The sequence below is a fragment of the Bombus vancouverensis genome, chromosome 11, assembly GCF_051014615.1.
Source record: "Bombus vancouverensis nearcticus chromosome 11, iyBomVanc1_principal, whole genome shotgun sequence".
Lineage (NCBI taxonomy): Eukaryota > Metazoa > Arthropoda > Insecta > Hymenoptera > Apidae > Bombus > Bombus vancouverensis.
Window position 1 is genome coordinate 11,143,587 of NC_134921.1, and position 21,861 is coordinate 11,165,447.

The 21,861-nt window shown below is 37.5% G+C and overlaps 3 protein-coding genes across 5 annotated transcripts in view; 2 read left to right on the forward strand and 1 right to left on the reverse strand.

Annotated features, from left to right (window-relative positions):
- LOC117154760 (uncharacterized) lies at nt 1–6,687 on the forward strand. Its single transcript, XM_033330017.2, has 3 exons — nt 1–140; nt 3,767–3,911; nt 5,105–6,687. Exons 1-3 carry the CDS (start codon nt 83–85, stop codon nt 5,262–5,264), a joined length of 363 nt encoding a protein of 120 aa, XP_033185908.1. The 5' UTR covers nt 1–82; the 3' UTR covers nt 5,265–6,687.
- The window catches only part of rudimentary (carbamoyl-phosphate synthetase 2, aspartate transcarbamylase, and dihydroorotase rudimentary), a 23,016-nt gene continuing 7,810 nt past the window's right edge, over nt 6,656–21,861 (reverse strand). Inside the window, exons 14-26 of the mRNA XM_033329999.2 lie at nt 14,357–14,605; nt 13,072–13,323; nt 12,368–12,532; nt 12,094–12,255; nt 11,668–11,839; nt 11,217–11,332; nt 10,613–11,027; nt 9,993–10,339; nt 8,995–9,136; nt 8,848–8,918; nt 8,553–8,731; nt 8,250–8,454; nt 6,656–7,326 (exon numbers count right to left, since the gene is read on the reverse strand). Of these exons, the coding sequence (XP_033185890.1) occupies nt 7,126–7,326; nt 8,250–8,454; nt 8,553–8,731; nt 8,848–8,918; nt 8,995–9,136; nt 9,993–10,339; nt 10,613–11,027; nt 11,217–11,332; nt 11,668–11,839; nt 12,094–12,255; nt 12,368–12,532; nt 13,072–13,323; nt 14,357–14,605 (2,676 nt within the window). The 3' untranslated portion in view covers nt 6,656–7,125. The remainder of the gene's footprint in view (nt 7,327–8,249; nt 8,455–8,552; nt 8,732–8,847; nt 8,919–8,994; nt 9,137–9,992; nt 10,340–10,612; nt 11,028–11,216; nt 11,333–11,667; nt 11,840–12,093; nt 12,256–12,367; nt 12,533–13,071; nt 13,324–14,356; nt 14,606–21,861) is intronic.
- Nucleotides 15,814–21,861, forward strand: part of LOC117154752 (uncharacterized) — a 7,805-nt gene continuing 1,757 nt past the window's right edge. Inside the window, exons 1-4 of one of the 3 annotated variants that reach the window (XM_076622668.1) lie at nt 15,814–16,199; nt 17,233–17,531; nt 17,612–19,380; nt 19,746–21,819. In XM_076622668.1, coding sequence (XP_076478783.1) covers nt 15,976–16,199; nt 17,233–17,531; nt 17,612–19,380; nt 19,746–20,360 — 2,907 coding nt within the window. In that variant the 5' untranslated portion in view covers nt 15,814–15,975 and the 3' untranslated portion in view covers nt 20,361–21,819. Of the gene's footprint in view, nt 16,200–16,917; nt 17,167–17,232; nt 17,532–17,611; nt 19,381–19,745; nt 21,820–21,861 lie in introns of those variants that run through there. The other 2 variants (XM_076622667.1, XM_076622669.1) reach the window with 2 other exon arrangements.

Consider the following 21,861-nt stretch of genomic DNA (forward strand, 5'->3'; position numbering starts at 1 on the left):
ATTTCGAACCGGTCGATTCGTAGACGATTCCGAACGCTTCTTCGTGAACAAGGTGAAATAACAGAAGAACAGTTCGATCATTATGGGGGTACGCGTTAGGAGTATCAATGACAGTCTCAGGCTCGCGTCCACGACAAAAGGTAATTCATTTGAAATAATAAGGATTCTAGCCATGAGTTATATCGTACGTGTCCTGTGCATTTTTCCACATTTGCGTGCCCCACGAGCTTGATAAATCGAAGTATTATTAGGAATCGATAGGAATCAATAGGAATTGGTAGGAAATAATAGACACTTGGACAGTGTTGACGAACAGTGCTCGTTACGTGTATCGGTATATTAGGGAAAGATGGAGCAAGTACATACAATAGAGCAAAGAATAAATAATTAGACTGTGAATATTTATGCACCTTTCGCAGGTATGGAAATTTATATAATACACAGCGATGTGCAAAAGTTTTCAGGTAAATGGATCTTTCACTTTATATTCTGGGAGGAATATGTATTTTCATTTTAAGTTTAAATTTAAATTTCAAATTTAAATTAAATCTCTTATTTAATTTAAATTTAATTAACGTTATACTGCTATATAACAGATGTTTGTTCCTTTTATTATTTTCTTCTACTTATCGCGGCTTTACGGCCCAAAGCCAGTTAAAATTCTCTTAGATCCCTTCTGGAACAAAAACTGAACAGTTTGAAATACAAAGTACATATACATATATGTATGTGTGTGTGTGTGTGTGTATACAAATATACAGAATATTCAAAGTACTCGTTACAGTGTTTAGGAGATGAAACGAATTTTTGTTTAGACTCCTCTTTCTTATTTATATTAAGAAAAATGTGAATTTTCGCGTAAATATCTAATCTAATTATAATACGACACGGTGTCAATCGTATGACACGTTCAAAATGAAAAATTCTAGTCAACTGCTCGGCTTTCTTCCCTACTTTCTAAAAAATTACTGCAAACCCTACGCGAATTCATACGCGAAACTCAACAGGTGGCACGTCGCTTCTCTTTCGTTCGCATTCTTCCACGTAAGGCAAGGGACCGTGCAAAGGGCAAAATGTAGTTAAGCGTATGCGTGTAAAAAATTGTTCCGGTTTTTCTAGTCGGATACCTCGTTCCTCTCACAGTTGCAAAGCAAAAACTAGTTAAACCACGAGATCGAACTGTATCGGTATCGATGCTTTCTCTGGGTACGAGCGTAGCTATTTCCTTTAGATCAGCGTCGATGTACGGTGATTCGCATTAATATTCCGCTGTTTCCTGGAATTTGAGGATTATTCGAGCATCTCTCAGAAGCTAAACCGACCAACTTGGCTTCCTGTTAATTTCCTAAATTTAATTCAATAATTTAATCGCCTAAGTATAAGCAATGTTCGTTTATTCGATCAAAATTCGATTGTCAAGAAACAAATATGCAGTCCATAAGTTTGTTACATCGCGACAGGATGATTGCGATAAACAATACGAACAACAATTAACAGTAAATTCCAATGTAAAAAGGAAATGCAAAAAGAAAACTGCGTTCGCAAGATATATGTTAGCACTAATTAAAAAGTATTTGTTCCAATGAAGAAACGATTTGTTAACTGTCATAAACGAAAGTATATGATGTAATATGATTGCGAATTATCGTAAATCAACGTCCAGCTCCATTTTCTAAAATAATCAATCTCTTACGAGAGAATATTCCGATTACATCTATATAGGTTGACATAATAAAAAGAAAAGTTAATCAGGTTAGTAGCAGAAAAGCATGCAAATATTTGCTTGTAACAAACTCACGGATATACTAGGTGTACGTGTATGAGCATTAAAGATCGTGGTATTGGAGGAAGGATTGGTGCTGGTACGGACAGGTGCCGATAAAATCTCAGACTTTGTTAACTTGTCGTGATCGCACAAATTTAATAACAGTTATACGATCGGGCTATTCGTTTCGACGAAAATTATTATCATGATCGTTGTAGTACTTAATGGTAATGCGCAATAAGCGAAAGCATTTCTGCGAAGTGTACAAAGTGAATAGAAATATACCAATTACTTTCTTCTTTTAAGAGTAGGCTCGTAAAATCAAACGAAGACGTAAACCATTCCGTTTATTAATGACACGTAACTTTTTACGTATTTGCTTATCTAGAACGTTGATATCAATACGTTTGACATATACGCCTCTTGTATTTAATCGCGGGGCGTTGAACACCATTTCCATTGGGAAAATACGTCACGTATTACTATCGTAATCTCTTTAATTTAATTTATTATAATCGATACGCGATGAATTTCATTGTAAAATAATCTGAATATCGATTGATTTTCTTCGGTGCACGTGGTTTGATTTCGCGCAGTCAGCCCGTTAAGTTCAGAGAGAAGAAATTTACGCGATACGAGGAAAATCATGCGATAGGGATAACAACGACAAAGAGGTCTTTTCATGACGTTTTTCACTTTTTTCCGATACGATCGCGAACAAATAACATATTTATCATAAACGAGTTGTCGCTTCGAAACTATAGGAAGTAAATTTCTTTCGTAATTCTGCTGCCTGGCAAATTTACATATCCGTGTAAACGATTGCTTCGCCAATCATACGTGCTTTCTTATTATGCAGTTTTATCGCAAAATAAGCTTCAAATTTAATTTATACATTCCAGAACTCTTCCACGTAATACCATTTCTCCTTTATTAACGTATCAGCGAACTGAGCTAATGAAAATGCACTCGAATATTTTCTAATGTTTTCAAATTTCCATACTTGCCCATCGACTTTTTTAGACGATTTTCAAATAATATATATTCATTATTGTACAAGCAAATAACAAATATCGCCTTGGTCATTAGTTTCTCGTTAAATTGTTATTCTATTTGATTTTACATGTTTCATATTTCTCACTAATTTGTTATCATGTTTCTTCTTATATGTCTTACTCATGCTGTTGTTATAAGTTCGAATACTTCTAAGCGGTAGCGAACACGCGATAATGATATCTTTCGAATAGTTTTAACACGAGATTCCCGTATGGAAGTCGTCTGGCTGGGTTTCAATGGACAGTCCCGACCCTTCTTCCATTTCCTGCAGTCGTCGAATGTGATCAGGGTGGCGTACGTGCCCGAAAAGACGTCATCCACAAGTTCTTCCCAGGAACGGAAGGCACGCGGTGACGTCAATCGCGTCGAATCATTAAATCTCTTATCCTCGTTTCCTATGTCCAAATGCGCATCTATCGCGTGAAAATCAAATACACCAACAACGCTTGTTCATACGCGTGTGTTGCAACGATCGAACCTCGCGGTACTGTTGTTCGGTCGTTGACCGGAAATTTATGTAACTCGAGCAATTATCACCAGGTAGGCACGAAATGGTCTGTAAACTTTTTCAGCAATTCCTTTCCAGGTAGAAGATTCTTTCAATTCTCTTAGATTCCACTAATTCCCATGGATACATACGGATACATCGCCTTCCGTTCATTAAAAAGAATATAATACTTGATATCTATCTGAGAATAAATTTTTATAACTCCGGAAGGTTGTTTTATACCAAGAAGAAGATAGCATATATATATATATATATATATATATATATATATATATATATATATATGGAATATATATGAAATAAATATATATATATATATATATATCAATAGCTTCTCGTTGCAGAATATAATTGGAGATGGATAACGCAACCATCTGGAATACCATCAGCTAATGAATTATTCGAGATAACTTTCAGAAACGTATTTTGTGTTTCAGGAGAAGTGTCGTGGTCAACGACAGAGGAGCCTTTTACTCCCGAAGAAGAGGACGCGATAGTAACACTGGTGGTAATCGTGATCGGTATCATAGTAGCTATAGTGGTACTGTTTTCGATGGGAATTTTCATCGATTGCAAACACCAGTACGTAAAAGTATCGAATATCGTTTCTTCTTTAACATTGTTTTAGCAATAAGTTGGTGCTACTCGAGAAGACATTGTGTAAAACAAATTAATAAAATAAGCAACGAACAACTTAGGAATAAAGTAATATACGCGTACTACTGAATTATTACGAAGTTGCTATTGTACAAAGATTATAAAATTAAGAATGTTCATATCGGTCGGACAAATTTCCTACCTTTTTGACGGGTACAAGTTATATCCTCGTAGAAATCGAGGTGACAGCGGATGAGCTGTGTAAGACGTATTTCACTGTTTATCGCGTCACTAACGACGAGAAAAGTGGTCTATTTTCAAATGTAGATCGCTTAAGAATTGTTTATTACCGAATCTGCGAATTACAAGACAAACTGCATATACAACGACGAGGAAAATTATCGGTGTAAACCAGATTTTAGATCTGAATCGGAACTTGCAGTTTCTTATGCACGTGGTCTTTATCATAATCATTTTAAATAATAAATAATCTCGCAGGATCATTAAGCAGCTGCGTAATAAAACTATATAAAAAATATACATATGCAAGGAATTAGGTTTGGCGAAGAGTTTCAATTAACTTAAAATTGATATAGTAACGTCTTTATAGTAAATAGTCTAGGAACGATATAAGAACCATCGTAGAGATTCTAATTAAACAAAAATTTCCTACTTCGTTGCAAAGCATTATTCCGGATGAAGGCTCATAGCTGCTTTAGGAAGCAAAATCGACGTTATAACTGTTTTCAACACCTGCTTTCTATACTTTGCAAAAAATCGAATAAAACGTGCTCTGTTTCAGCAATTCACGCAGAAGTTGACAAAATAAGCTGGCTTGTGCTAATATTCTTTTTCGTCGTTATATATACGTGCACCTTGACCCAAATATTTTATCTACTCAAATAACCCTACGTCGTCTTATTACCGAGCTGCGCGGATATTTATGTAAATTCATATTTTTACGAATGTAGGAACAGCGAATTAGAAAAAAGCGAAACCCAGGTGGAAGATTACTTTTTCTACTGAATATTATAGAAAGCTTTATACTTTCAGACACTTCACATATTCTTCTATATCCTGGGCATATTTGCATTTTCAAATTTTCCCACGAATGTGCAAGAACTAGCTCTACCTACCGGCAAAATAAAGCAACGACCGATTATTTCATTTCGTTGCAGAAAGAAGGCCGTTTTAAAGAAAAAGAAGCTGAAATTGAAGATGCCACCGTTACCTCGAACGAGGATGAGCCAAAAGGAGGACGCGAAATCTTTAGCAGCAGATATGTGCCCAACCGGTGCCAGTGACGCTGGCTTAAGGACGCGCGATGCCATAGTCTGACACCTTTTGCGATACGTCCATCTCCAACGCGAATGAGAGCCACTGGTAATCTTCATCGAACTTCGTCGTCGGATCGAGAGCAAACGATTTTCGAGATAATGGTAGGTTAGAATTTTCAAAAACGAACGAAAAGGAATTTCGCGACACACCAGGACGACGTCGGTGTTCGCGTTGACTAAATGTGAATGGAGCAGGCTTATCGTGCTTGGAGTGGGACGCGAAAAAATTTTGCAAACGGTGCATAGCAATCGAAGAAGTTCATTAATCATTCGACGTCATCCGCATAACTGTGATTTACATATTTCTATTTATCTTTCGATCGCATCGATCTCTTATCGTGGCTGCTCTGCAAAGTTTTTCCTCGCGAGGAGGAAACGTAAGAAGAAATTTCTTAAAGAACTTTGAAGCTGATGAAACATTATACGTACAGTCTCAGTGATCGCTCGAATTACTAAATACTATTCGTTCGATCGTCTAATCTTGGAATCGTAAAATACGAAAAAATGCGAATTCGAATCTATACGAAGGTATGTGCAGTGGCTCACGAAAATATTCGAACACTACAAACATCTTTTACGAATATAATATCACGTGCGTTATATGAAACATTTTGAAATTTCATTGGCGTCGTAATGATATGCTGCTATCGTGATTATATCGATGAAGTTTGAAATAAATCTGATAGTATATACAAAAATTACAAGATATTTTGTACAAGCATTTACAGAGTTCACAAAGATTGACATAAATTTGAAGTAGACGAATGTCCATTATAACGATAGGCCTAAATATTTAATTGGTTCCTTTTAACGCTTATTATATGTTTAGGACTATTCATTAAGGCTACTCGTGTCGCATAATTTTTAAACATACACATGTTTGCAGTAAATATCTTGACAGTTGATATGATCCAGTTTGATATAATCATGACAATTGTGACTCATTACACTGATAATAAAATTTCAAAATCATTAATATAATACATACGATGTAATAATGAAAGCTGTCAATCTAGGATAAGCGTTAAACACTTTTGCAAATCACTATGAACACATTTTACCGCCAATCGAATCAAACAGAGTCGAATAAAATTGTATCGAATATGAATGTTTATATTCGTAGGTTATCGTCAAGCGCTCTCCTAAGGTCTAGTCATTCATTCGGCCTTGTAACAACACGGTAATTTTGTCAATGCTTCGTAAATCGATCAACGATTAAGAAATTCGCCGAAAATATTGATGTTAATCGCGAATACATTCCCTTATCAAATAATTGTACGATACCTGTTTACGCCAGCGTACTCAATAAAAATTGTATATTACTTTTAGACCAGCTATCTATTTATACGCATATTACGTGTACATACAACAGGATAAATGTATATAAATCTATTGTCAAAAATAAAAGATTTTATTATCTTGCATTTGTGTGATTTGATCAGGCACATATACAATGATACAAGGACACAGTGGAAATCGTGTGATGTAAAATTTTCTTGCCTTCGTAAAAGTCTTACGTAGAGATAAAATTTTATCAAAACGCATTCTTATCGAATTACACCAACGTTTAATAAAAACACATTACCTGCTTATCATACAATCTGAATGAACATGTATAACGATTTGTTATTTCGAGTCAACGACAGCATATATATATATATATATCATCTGGATCCGTATCTATCAAAATATAAAAATATTGGTTGATAATAAAACCCTATTATGCGAATCACAGTCTAATTGGAAATGCGATTGGCATCGTCTTGTTTGTTTTCTTCAGGTTTCTGCGTTATTGCTTATATTTCTAAAACCGAATCGATCTTGACCTATTAAATCAACTTTGCTTTTCACCCTGGAATGCGTCACCACATACGGCCAAGGACCATTGCCAAAAGAGCCATTCGAACGTAGACACCATTTTCAGCCTGCCGGAAGTACGCGGCACGTGGGTCCGTGTCAAATTCTGTACTGATTTCGTTCACTCGTGGCAAGGGATGCATCACTACCATCTTCCTCTTCGCGCGAGACATCAATTGCGGAGTTATTACGAAATGACCGCAAACCTGTAAAAAAAACGAGCATTTAGATACACGAACGTGATACAACGTTTTGTTTTGTCTCAAACTAATGCTTTTAAAGCCCCGTACAGATTAATTCGGTAAGTAACTTATTTATTGCTACCTGAATTATTCCTTTAAATCCTTCTGCTCTTATCTTTGTTAATCGAACGTCTTGCATTTTTGTTATGTTTATGATTAGATAATAGAATCGTATTACTGGCATTTGAAAGACTCGAATTTAATTAAGTTCGCTAGTCCAAGCGATGCTTCGTGATTTCCAATGCTCTTGCGAAATAAACAAATCTTAAGGCCAAAGAAATATCTCTTTGTGCAAGAAACTTAATCTTACGAACGCTCTATTATCTTTCTCTTCTTTAAGTAACAATTAATAAGTTTATCTTGATAATAAGGCCTTGATCGAGGTCGCATTTAATAATCGAACTATCTTGCAAGATTAACGATAGATACAAAACAGGAATCGCTGTAGGTGTATACTGTATTAAGGTTTACATGTTTCAATCGTCGACATTTTATGTAATGCTCGTTTCTGATCAATTATTTTACCTGTCTTTTATATAATTCCTACACAGAAACTAGTCTAAGCTAAGTAGCTCTCGGTTTCGAGTTAGTGCGAGCGTCTCTAATTTATCGTATCTAACCAAACCATGTAAAAAGCAGTTAGTGTCAGGATTAACAATTTTTCCTCGGCAACTCGCATATTCCGTAAAGGTCCTTTCGAGTAGTAGAGGATATGTGGAGAAACTAAGCTTTCGCGGAAACAAGGCAACAGGTGCGAATGTAGGACACCCGAATCCAACCTTCCAATACCGAATCCTACGCTGATTTCGCATGTTGGAATTTTCAAGGCGAATAAAACTTCATCTAACAACCTTTTTAGTTAAAACTTCCATTACGTGATTACGTACTTTATTATACTCTTCTTGTGTGGCGAAACGTTCTCTCTGAATGCGTGTCATGTAAAGGACATCCGTGTCGGGAAGAGCATCCTCGAGGGTGCTGAATTGTTCCTGCGTTATTCCACGTTCGTACACGTACTTCACCACGTGGTCAGGCATACCAAGGCCAGGTGGGCACACGTAACGAAGTTCAACATTGTACAAAGTCAACAATCTGTAACACGAAGCGGGTGTTCGAAGGTTATCGCTGCTTGCAACGTAAATCGAATGGATTAAATAATAGATTCGTAAAATTTACACGCGATGTCTCACCTTGATAGTGAATGGACTGTTCTACCATGTTTCAAGTCGCCCACCATAGTGATCGTTAAACCATTCACCGTACCGATCTCGTCTCTTATCGTAAAAATATCGAGTAACGCTTGAGTTGGATGTTCCCCAACACCGTCGCCGGCGTTCAATAAAGGTTTTCTGCAGTGTTGTGCAGCTCTCTGAATACGAAGCATTTGTAATAATAAGCGCACTTATTTCCAAATAACTTAAACTGAACGAGACTGAAATAATCGAAGTTCGAATAGAATACGTGGAAAGTAGAGGAATAACTTACTGAAACGGCGCCAGGTTCAGGATGTCGAAGAACCACTACATCCGCATAGCCTGCCATCACCGCTACCGAATCTGTAACAAATCATCGTGTCAAACTCATCGTACAACGAGCTGCAACCTTCGCTCTCTATCACACGTGATCGCAAACCTTCCAAACTTTCTCCTTTCTTTACCGACGACGTCGAACCATCCATGTAAATCACTCGACCTCCGAGTCGTTCCATCGCAGACGCGAAGCTGCAAGATGTTCTCGTACTGACTTCGTAGAAGATGGACGCCATCACCTTTCCCTGTGCAGAACCGATAATCAGCATAAAGTTATCGTCGAAGCGATGGGATGAATTAGGCTCGATGCAACGTGCAAGATGCTTGATGCAGACGAGCGTGTTTTATTGCACGTCCGTTCCATACACGTTTCAGCAATCCATCGTATTATGCAGGGAGATACTTTATCATTCGTTGAATTACATGTGGGAGAATTGATATCTATTCGTATACATGATTGATACATCTGGCCAAGAACGTTGTTTTGTCGCTGTATGAACATTGCTCCCTGTACAATAAGAGTTCTGTCACGCGTATCGCGATACGCATAGAATGAATACCGAATGCTCATTATCGTCTATTAGAGTGTTAGTATCCATAGAGGTTCGCACATCACTAGACTGCGAATTTTTATGCACTTATGCGAGATTGGAAAGCGTAAACACGAACAGAATGCATATGATATGTAAAAATATACAAGACACCGAAAGTATAGTATACGAAGAACATTTAGCGACTGAAATAAATTTTTGTTTAAATTCTATTTCTTTAATTATCGGATAAAAAATATGAAGTGGCGTAAACATCCGCATCACGGTATCGCGCGGAACCATTCAGCATTGAGAATGTTACGTACGATTCGATAAGATCTATTAGGATTGCTAAGAAGTTGCTCAGATAGCGTATGAAAATATCTCTTTTCTTCTCTTATATTATTGATTTTCCTGCTCTCCTTTTTCTATATAGCAACTCTTTTATCTAGAAACCAAAGAGATAAAGCTTCGACCTCGTTCGCTTGCGTATCGCATTTAAGAAGATATTATTTAAAAAATCACTCGTCTGCATAGGATCTTAGTTTCGAAATCACGCGTGTGCTCTTACCCGTAGAATATGATCCAAATGTCGTTCTTTTCTAACAGCGCCGCGAAGAATTTCCGCATAATTGAAAATGTCTTTCAGCAATTCTTTGTTGAAGATGTCCACGGTCAAGATATTATGTCCAATTATATTGTGGCTAGTGTGAGTCGAGAAAACCGTTGACATAGAAGTTATTAAAAGATTCGGATTACTGTCGCTCTTGTATTTCGTCGCGTTGCCAATAGGAATGGGCGAGATGGTGCGTTGTTGAATCGTTTGAAGCTTCGTGTGCTCGCGGGAATCTACGTCCAGGGCAAAGTGAACGTTCGACACTTTGTGCGACATCGGTTGCAACAGATGCCCGTATGATTCTGAAACGAATAAAAGAAAAATGAATAAATCGTTTGAAACTTTGCTACGGAACAAAGCAATCTGTACCCTTCGTCGCTCGGAAGACAGCATTTATAATAATGTGCCTATTCTTAGCCATTAAAGCAAAGAATAATTCTTCGCTCGCTTCAACGTATCTTAGAAAAAGAAAACAAGTCTACATAGGACATTTTAACTAAGCGGAGTAGAGCATTTTTTCCAAAAGCGTCTTTCCAGACGACGCATGATACTTCCATCGAAACAGATTTCCATACCATGTTGTTCTTCTTCCGACATGTCCGTTATCATCCGTTCGTTGTACTTTTCGTAATTCGGCGACAGGAGACCGTCCAATGCCGAATTAGGTCGACTGTGAGATATTACATCGATGACCGGAGCATTTACAACCATTTGCGCTTTCATCTTCGTTTGCATCTCTCTGATATCTTGGCCAAAACCAGGATTCACCAGAACTTGGCCTTCGACGTAGGCAACTTCTCCACGAAGCACTACGCGATGAACCGATCCACGAACTTTCATCCCTGCGAAAGGTGTCCATTTTGACTTGCTGAAAGGCATCGCTTCCGGTATCACCCATTCATCGTCAAGGTCGACTTCGATGTAGGTATTCGGCTGATCCGGCAAATTGAAGATCCTCTTTGGATTTTTATACAGTTTGTCTACCATATCCTGAAAAGATTTTTTCTTACGCTCGGTATCGATTGATAAAGATTGTAACGAATTTGCTCCAACAAGATACGAATACCTTTTATGTCGTAATAATGGAACGTTAAAAAAGAATGTGTTTATACGATATTGCGTACCTCGATAGAGATCTCGAGTTATTATCGTAAAGCTTTTAAGATGGATTTCGATTACCTCTATTGTTAATTTTCCTTCGTGAACTGCAGTCAGCAAAAGCGGAAGCATCGTCTCGAGTCCAGGAAAGCCGGGTGGCGGTTTCTCACCCGATTTCTCTTGCACGGTATGCGGCGCTTGAATATCGAAAACGCGCGTTTAACAAAACTGTTTCTTCGAATAGAACCTCTTCAAAATATCGCACATCTAACATATACAAGTGTAATCTCCACGTAATTTAACGCATTTTTCTAATGACTAATCGACTTTGTAATCCGACTTGTAAGAATTATCAGTCCTTAGATCAAAAGATCTTTAGAACGAAGCTGTTACATTCTTTTCGTTTACAGATTCATTGAAAGGCATTTACGCGTTAAGAAATTCTCTCGGTGAAACGGATTAGAAATTTCATTTTTTTTTAAATAGAATAGTATAATAATATCAGAGAAGACGCCAATAAAATAAAACGAACCATGATCTGTCGCGAAACAATCGATTATATCCAAATTATCCCAAAGAGCTTGTTGATCTTCTTTGGTCCCCAACAACGGCCTCACCTGACCTCGACCAGCTCCTATGCGCCCAAGATCTTCTTCGCATAGGAATAAGTGATGAGGGCACACCTCGCAAGTGACAGCCATTCCCTGATAAAAATATGTATATGGAAAATGAAATTAAGAAATGTATAAAAATTGTCTCGATAATCGTCACAGTAATATCTTACACCCTCGGATCGTTTGATGTTCGTATAGTTACAAAATTATCCTCTATCTTGAAATTCACATATTTTTTACTGATTTCTATCTCTTTTTGACAGATCTCGATAATGATAATGGCAATCGTGACATATTATGTTTGATATGTGGAGATAATGAACAAGTTCGTAAAAATAGCCTACTTTTTCCTTAGCTGCGCGTATTATTTGAATCTCTTCCTTCCGAGCTACATGGCACACGTGAATCGGCCTGTTATGCAAACCAGCCAATAAAAGGACCGCAGCTGTCGTTTGGCCCTCGGCATGAACGCAAAGAGGATATTTCTTTGCCCAATTTTGGAAATGCTGAAATCAACGAAACTATGGATAACCAAACTCGTATCTACGAATCGTACGCGGAAAGTACAAAATCTGTGCGCGTATAATTTTTCATGCGAATCCGATCCACGAGACTCACCTTAACCCACACCGTGAGATCGGTCAATCGAAGAGTCGTGAACGTCTCATTAAGATACATTTTAAGACCAGCTGCTAACGGAGCTAATTCGCCTGTTATATCGTGATTATCGGACGAGGCACCAACGTAAATCGCGTAGTCGCATCTCGCGTTCAAAACTGCATGCTGCAAAAAGAATACACGCGTTCCATTCGTATTAAATTTATGAGATTTCTAGAGGAAGTACATCACTCTGACTGATATCTAAAACAATATAATATCTGCAACTATGGGGCACGTTTTGCAGAAATTCCTACTTTTCCGTTTCTTTCTATCGATAGGAAATTAAGGAAATATTGTAAAATTGGTAAAATTCGTGGAATACGCAGTGCAAAATATTCCTTCAAGATTTGAGAAAAATCGAACACGTACGTCCGAGTACTTGGCTGTAGCTAGGTCAAAGAACAGAATTTCAATAAAAATATAAGATAAGTTTTGCGATAACATTCTCCTCTAATCTGTTTCCTTATAGCATATTTATTCTTACAACCTCGTCAGTGCTTTGATATCTGATAAATCGACTTTTGACATAATATTGCATATATATATATAAAATTTCCAGGAGACTGAAAGAAAAAAGAACAAGGATTTGGATTTTTTTTTTTTAAATCGTCAGAGTGGTGTATTCCCTTGGCACGGAAAGGAAGCCGATATTATTTTCATACTTCTTTGGCCAGGGCAAAGGATTGATGATCGATCACAGCAGGATTTGTGTTAGGCATCGCCAAGATCATCGTGATACCACCAGCAAGAGCAGCGGCGGTACAAGAAGCGAAATCTTCTTTGTAAACAGCGCCGGGATCGCGTGTGTGTACGTGAATGTCGATTAAACCAGGAAGTTTAATCATCGTACGCGATGACATGCAATCTGTATGAGTCTTCATACGAGGCGCACGTCCACCGAGCATTCTCATAGCCTACGCAATAGAAGAAGCAACGTTCATTGTTACGTCAGTTGTCGATGACTGTATCAATTATATCGCTGTACAAACATTCATAAATATTCTGAAATAATCGTGAATTTCTAATAATCTGACTACGGATATTTATGCAAATTCATATTTTTATGAATATAATTAACTCTAAAATGGCTGGAAAAATTTTTTATTTTCGTTTATTGTTTTTCGTGATTCCAGAGAAACACAGACTATCATAGTGCAATGAATAGCTGTTTTAAGTAAAACTTCATAAGATTATGAGATTTAGATAAACAATAATGAAAAGATATTCGTAGAAATTATCGATAATTGTTATTTAAATAGTTTTTCGAGTCACGCGTATTTCGATTTCTATTGTTTGATTCATGTACACTAGCACCGTGACAGAAATATTGTTACAGATATACGATACACAAACGTGTACGTATCTGTTTGAGTATAACATCAAGGATATTTTTCAAGTTTCATTAATCCATGGGATTTACTTGATATCATGACTATGGCTATTTGGAGATAAGACACAGGGTATGTTGAAAATGAGATCTAAGAGATTTAAGAACTGATGACACTGAACGAACGGAGTGAAGCTAACACAGAGGGCCTAAAACCAATGTTGCTTTTACAATCAACTTTTATTATTTACGAGCATTTGATACGATCGCGATATTCGAATTTTTATATTTCAATTTCTTTTTTATACCGTTATAAATACATCCGTAACTGGAACAAATCTCCTTAAATTCTATTCCCACGTTTGTAGATATTTATAAAAATATATTTGCATAAATATATTGTAAATTCGTTGTTTAAAATAGAATCGAAGGTCGTCGTTTTTATACAAAGAAGCTTATTCAGTCAGCGATATATTCGTTATTTCGTCTTGCGATTCTCTGCAAACGAATTAAATAATTTCTCACGTTATCGCCTGAAAGTGTTTGCCCTTTTATTAAACAATTTCAATCTATGTATCAAATCCAGTTACAAGGGAAGAATATCGAAAATTTCTACTTACCTCGACGAGTAATTTCGCGCATTTAACATCTGTAATTAAAGGAACGGAATAGTCGACAGCGAGTCTTCTGGTTCTGTAACCGTGCGTCATGAAATTGGAAACACGACGCACTCCGCCGTTTCTCATCGGTAAATTAATGACGAGATCGAATTGTTTCTTCGAGAGGAAATCAGCCAAGTGTCGAAGTTCACTGGGGCTGGAATCTTCATCGACAGTGATATTCTCGAAAGTCCATTGAACAGGTTCCACCTATTTTTTAAAACATTTATTGGTTCCTTTATTCAGCCGGACAATGTTTTCTTGCAAACTTTTTTCCCCCCCAATAAATTCTTCTTATCGCATTCTTCAGATAGATACTTTAACGTATCTATGCGACGATAAACTTAAAATACATACCACGGGCTACATCGAATTTCTGAAACGATATCGAATCGCGATAAACGAATATTATATCAGAGTTGAGAAATGTAGATACATCGGCGAGAATTTAAGCACATATACCAATCTGAAAAATACATAGTATCTACTGTTTAAAATTGACGAACACGTTCAATACGATATATGAGAATTCATTCGCAATTATTCCGACTGGCACTTTATCCTGCATTAAGATTAGATATATCAATCTTCCTCTTAGTATATCTTTATCTATGACACTCGTCGGATTATATATAATAAAACGATTTTATTAAAATATCTTGTATTTTGGAATAATACGAGTCATTCGACTGATTTTTCATATACAACTACCCGTCATAGCTAATTAGGACATGTGTAAGTTACGTTCACTGAAAAACTCTAGGAAATTTTTGCCGTATTTTATTGTGATATAAATTTATCCTGTTTTTATGCATACGTATGTTACATATGTCGTAACAAATATATATAGACACAGGAGAAACTTTGCTTAATTTCGGTTATTCCAAGTAATTGGAAAATAAACGTAGCGAAAAATATCGACTAACGTGTCGCTCGGTTAAACCGTTCTATCTTTGCATTTTTCTCGATATGCATATCGAAGTGTTTCAAAATTCCCCATATCTTTTACAGGTCGTTACGAGACGATGGGTAAATGTTTGAAATTTAGTGCAAAAAAAAGAACAACGATTAGAAGAGAGGACCTGTAAAGGTTCGTTTTTCTTCGGTTTCGAAGACGATGATCGTTTGGAAATTGCGAGAAAACGCTCTAAACGATCTAAAATCACGATATGTTTGTTTCGACTTGTTAACACCCTTGGTCTTTGAAATGTTGAAAAATCATTCTCCAATCATAGCACGCGTATGATATAAGAAAGTCGTGACATTGTTGGTAGAAAACCCGTTCGCGCTCAGCTTACTTGTCGATAGCCGATAGCGAGCGATTAAACCTATTCTGTTGTCTGTTGATAACGATAGCTAAGTATTTATCGGCAGTGGCACCCCACGATTGGATTATTGTCTCATCGACGAGTGAATACGTGTTCTTTGCGAGTTTATATGCGTCATGATCGCGGACGTTGATTCTCCGTTAAAGTGTCAGAATCAACGAATAACGTTTTGTCGTCGGGCAAGGTGACGGAAGGAAGTTTCTAGTTACAGCAAACGATCGTTTTAGAGAGTAATTTCCGTGAGAATTAAAAATGGGGAATTCTAATCAGAAGATGAAACGGAAGTTACGGGGGAAAGGAAACAGGAAGCGTGGCAGCAACGACAACGTTCAAAGTAGCGAGAACTCGACTACGAAAAGCGAGGAATACAACGATCCGGAATTGATCATCTTGAGGAGATCTATCGAACGGAATCCCGAGATGTTCGTATTGAACAATCTCATGATGTGCGTCCAATTCTTTGGAAATTACGAAGAGTAAGATATCATTTTAAGGTTCGCGTACCAATGGTGTTACGCTAGCGTTCTCAAGTATCTGGACATTGGCTGCAATTCCCAACTTTATCCAGCTGTTGCTCTCTTATTTATACTAATCGACGTTAATTATCGTTTCAATCGATGTCCGCTACCTGTATACGATTGACTTGGGACAAAATCACAAGTGGAAACGAAGCAGCTCGTTACGGAAGCGGAAGTTAAGCTCAGTCGAGACGCGTGCGTGCAGTGTATGAAACGTGGATGTGTGTTGTTTCACATATTTTTCCTATTTTATGAATCGTAGCAGAATTTAACAGAAATGGCTTTACGCTGGTCGCCGCATTGAAGCGTACAGCAAGCGATATTTCTTCGCGTGCGCGTGTCTCGCGCGACACATCGCAAACAGGAAGCTTTAGATTCACAGCACGATAGAAGTAATATTTTAAGAAGTGTCCTATCTTCTCACTTATTACCGAATGAAAATTGATCGGTTGGTTAAACAACCGATTAAATAACTCGCTGATACAATTAAATATAATTCTTCTGTGATTTAATCGAAGTTATTTTTATAAGAATTACATAACACAGAGAATATTCTATTAAAAAAAAAAAAAAAAATGGAAACTTTCGCACACCTAGAGAAGTGTTCTTGTTACGACCCTTACAATTACACTAAAGGATTCTATTCAAGAGAAAGCATTATATTATTATTATTATTATTATTATTATCCATTATCGTTTATATGTACGTTTTGCACAACGTGAATCGCAAAGCCGGAAGGCAAGAGCAAATAAAGATACGTGAAAGATATATTTTACATATTCGCAGCAATGCAGAAAGTGTACAGATACTCGTGAACAGTAGCGTATACGTTGGAAAAATATTCTTCCGAATAATCGAACAAATAAGCGAGTCTTTAGTCCTCGATCGGTGCCACGATTACGACAAACTCGATAACTTTAACCGGTGATAATACGATTTTATCAGTGGTTGAACAGAAAATAAAATCTTATACATAGTGACGTTTTTCAGAGAAATCAAGCAGGTGAAGGAAATTATGGCATCGTCGCGCGAGATGCAAATGAACGAACGTTTGCCTCGTCAAAAGCACGTGCTGCTTCCAGACATTCTTCAGGAGCACATCGCTCGTCACCTCGGTTTCACTTCCATGCGACAATCCTTTAGGCCAACCATCGAACCTTTGCAGCCGGTTCGAATTTTCATGGTTCACGATAACATTGACATCACGGAGGAAGGTTATCCGTCACACTATAGTCATGTGAACGATACAACTGTATATAACATATTGTTGAAACCAACGAAACAACAAGGTAGGTGACGACACGTGGCGTAGTCTGGTTATAAAGTAAAATACTCGAGGGGTAAGCAAATTGCGTTTACATTGTCGCAGGTTCTGTGCAACTGCAGGTTCTTGACAACTTTATAGCGTCGAGGAAAGACGACGTGGACCTAACATCGATAGCAGAGGACGACGACGAACTATACAGCGATGGTAGCATTTACAGTCCAAAATCTCGATCGAATTTATCTGTCCACTCAGTCAGTTCTAGCAAATCTAAACCAGACATGGTTAAAAGCTTCAAGCATACGAGATCTTTGCCTAATCTGTGTGACGAGGAAGTCGGGAATGGTAGCTTTTTACATTCCAATCGTAGTAGGAAAATTGCAGAGGAGCCTGTTTACGATAATGGGTCCTCCGATGCGGAAGAAAGAAAACGTTCGAACAAAAGACCACAGACGAAGGAGGAATTACTGAACCGAGAGAGTCGTCGATGGGAGAAACAAGTGCCGCGACAAAAGATCCAAGGACCGAACAATCAAGATCCCACGAGCAGCAACAGTTCCGGATATCGATCCGACAATTACGCATATAGCAGCGATAGCAGTTGCAATCCGAGTCGGAACTTCAAATTCTCTCAGAGCTCTAGCTACGACGAGCTGGACGAATGTTGGATAACGAACGGAGAGTTTCCGCGTCGTTGTTTCAAGAAAGTCACGTATACGGCCGATGGGAATCTCTACGATCCGAAAACAGAGAAGTTGCAAAAGCTGGATCATCAGCAACGAAGAATTAAAATGGCCTTGAACCGGTACAACTATAATTTGTTTTATATAAGCAGCACTGAGTTTATGGAACACTTTATGAAAGTGTTTATGCGTGGGTTGGGGGAGTTGTTGAATTTTGATCAGGAATCCGTGAACAATACCAAACGAGAAGGGTGCGTGCTCTATTGTGACAAAATCATGATCGCGAAAACGTTGAAGCACAGTAAAGTGGAACAATACGAGATCATCCCTGCAATTTGGTTGGAGTGGCCTATCTGCGCTCAAGAATGGCTGGTCAGGACACGACATACCTGGCCAAATAACAGCGACGTGGAGAAGGTTAAAGACTTTGGATGCTACGTCGTTCCGGAAGGCTTCGTGCCGAGGAATGGAAATATCAATCTCATCGAGGATCTGCAATGGCAGCTGACGTTCCCGGCAGCCGAAAGATACCTCGAAACATGCATGACACAGGCCCAAATACAAGTGTATTTGATCGCTCTGATGCTTCACAAGACTTTCCTCAGACCTATTTTTGATACTATGTTCGGTCTAACCACTGCTCATATCAGGCACAAATTATTTTGGATGATCGAAGAGAACGCGAACCCATCGAAATGGCCAGATAGTAGATTGGGAGAGTGTTTGTTGGTGCTTCTGAATTCTTTGTATTACAACATTAGTCAAAACGAACCTAAGCTTAACGATTACTTCATCAAAAGTAGGAATCTCTTTCAGAGGGTACCCTGTGATCATTTGCTGCACACGCAGAAGCAATTGAAACGCATCACAGAGAATCCGGTAATGTACGTTTTTCATGCGATGGAAAACATTCGGTACAGTAACGATTTCTTCCCGAGGTTGGACTACGAGATGTTACTGAAGATATTGACGGCTGACACGTTGACGTTGGTTAATCCGAAACTGACTCAACACGTTCCGACTTTGATGTATCAAACGTACGAGGATCCTACCGAGCAAAATGAAAGATACGATATGAAGGGCTTTTGGGAGACGGCGAAGAAACAAGGACACAAACCATCCGTCAAGTTGATCACCAATAAGTCGTTAATCGTCCCTCGCAAGGCCACCGACTCTATCATCGAAATCGCTGTAAGATCTATTTTCTGATAAGCTGTTTCTATCGACGCTTTTATCTAAAACACTCGCCACTCAATGACATATTTTATTTCGAGGACGTACGTTCTCGTTGTACCGTTTTCGACAGTCATACATACGTATATCACGAAATACCTTTTTCCTCTAAATTGTTATCGATCGAACCTTCGCCGCAAGGACTGTATTCTGAAAAATATTTGACTAACAACGTAATTAATATTTTTCGCTGTATATTCGATAAGGAACAATACTATTCAGTTATTTGTGCTCTGCAATACTTAATCTTATCTGCCAATGATATAGGATGATCTCTGGATTATAGAGAAACTATTACTCTATTTGTCTCTATTTTTTTACAGACACGTTGCGCTGACTTAGAGGGACCGAGGTTGTGCATTCTTTTAGGCTTCTTCATACGGCATTTCATTCAAATTGCCGAACGATGCCATCAGTACCAAGCACATCGACAGAAAAAGATGTACCTTGATCACGCGGACAGGCTATCCATATTACTTTTCGAGCGTCAAAGATATACGGAAGACGCGCTAGCTTATCGCGACAAGATCAAAGTTGTCAGGAAGAAAGTAGCTGTTTCCGAACCAGGAAATCAACCGCCAGATACTCCGGAGAGAAATCAAAAGAAACCCATATACGTTGGATCGTTGAACAATCGTTTCACGCAAGAATCAAATTCGTCGAATCAAGTTCGCCAGAAAATCACTGAGCCAATTCCTAGGCCGAGCGTGAAATTGCCACAAAAACAAGTTAATGTTCAAGACGTTAAAGTAATCGTTCATGAAAGGCATTACGAAGAACCGAACGAATTAAATTTAGAAGTTACGAATGATAAGGTGGCCGCTCAAAGTTCAATAAGCGAAAATCATGTGTCAAAATTGAAAACCGATGAACGTCAGCCAAACAAACCGATACTTCGTCTTCAAAAACTTTCAGGAAGTGAATCCACGTACATTTAGAAGCTAACATGCACAACTAATTCCTTCGTTACCTAATAAATTTCTCAACCTTTTGCAAGTAATCTGTAATTTATTGTTATTTAATGTTATTTATAATTACAGATGATTGAACGCGATACTTAATTGCTTATCTAGAAAAATTAATCGCATAAGTAGAAGTCCATTTATCTGGACTAATTGGAGGACGGAAAGTTTACTTAGGGTATCCCAGGTTTCTTTGAACCAAATGGTGTTAGTGTATTGTATAACTATAACTATAAGTACGACTACAACAAATAAACGAACCTCTCGGTTGTTAAACTGATCAGCTACACTTTTTCTCAATTTCTCAATTTCGTTACATAAGTACACGCGATTAACGTGTTCAATTCTCAAAAAGCAGTTCACTTATTTTCATAAGTTCATTCGTAGCAACATAATCGCGCAAACAATAGTAAATTCCAAAGTGAATTTTATAATTGGGATTTGCAATATCATCGCTTATGATTTTATACGATGTATTTTTATTTCTATCCATAGAGTAAGGTAGCTACGTTTTGTGATAAAGAACCTGGGACACACTTTGTAATTAGAGTTCACCAATTTTCCCCACTGCCTATTCGTCTTATTTGTTACATTATGATTGATTACGTCCAGATTAATGGATTCAATCGGCGACTTGTTTAACACTTACGCTGCTATCCTTTATGCATATGTTGCGTCCATCAATCGTCTCGGTAATATTACTAACGGAATTATGCAGTTTTAGCCTTCATTAGATATTGTAATATCGTGCAATGATACTACGTAGTCATTTATACATATATTTCTGACCGTGATTCATTCAAATAATCTAGAAGTTACATCCAATAGAATTTTCATATTTGCAGAAGAGAAATTCAATTTTAGTAACAGCGAAAGTGTTAATCAAATATTAACTAAAATTCCTTTCTAATAAAGAGATATCTATTATAGCAGGACAAACGTGATAAAATGACATTTAATGTATTCGCTGATGCTAAAATATAGCTGTTCCACTTTTGGAATTACAGTTTTTTTGTCATTAGGAACGACTGTCTTTTAACCTTCGAATAGTATCGTTCGATTATAGATTATTATAACGTTTTGTATCAGATTAGTAGCATATTTAAATGAAGTTAAACATTTCTAAGTTAAGTAATCTAACTCTTTGAATTCTTACAGTTCTCAGCGGTTTAACGATATCAGATAAGAGATAATTAATAATGTAGATCAATGTGGAATGACGTAGATCATATCTATCGCTTCTTTTTGTATATTTCTCGGTTATCTCGTCAACGCGCGACAGTTGCGTTAAAGGCATTAGAATTAAACGATTAAAGCGACGCAACGTATGCATTAATTCTAACGAAAGTATCGAACTATTAGCGCTTAGTATTAAATTAAGTTTTAGGAAATTCTTTTAAGTCAACCATAACACACGTTCGTATGAATTGTAACTGTAAATATTTAAATATATATTTTAAGTTTCTAATAGAGAATA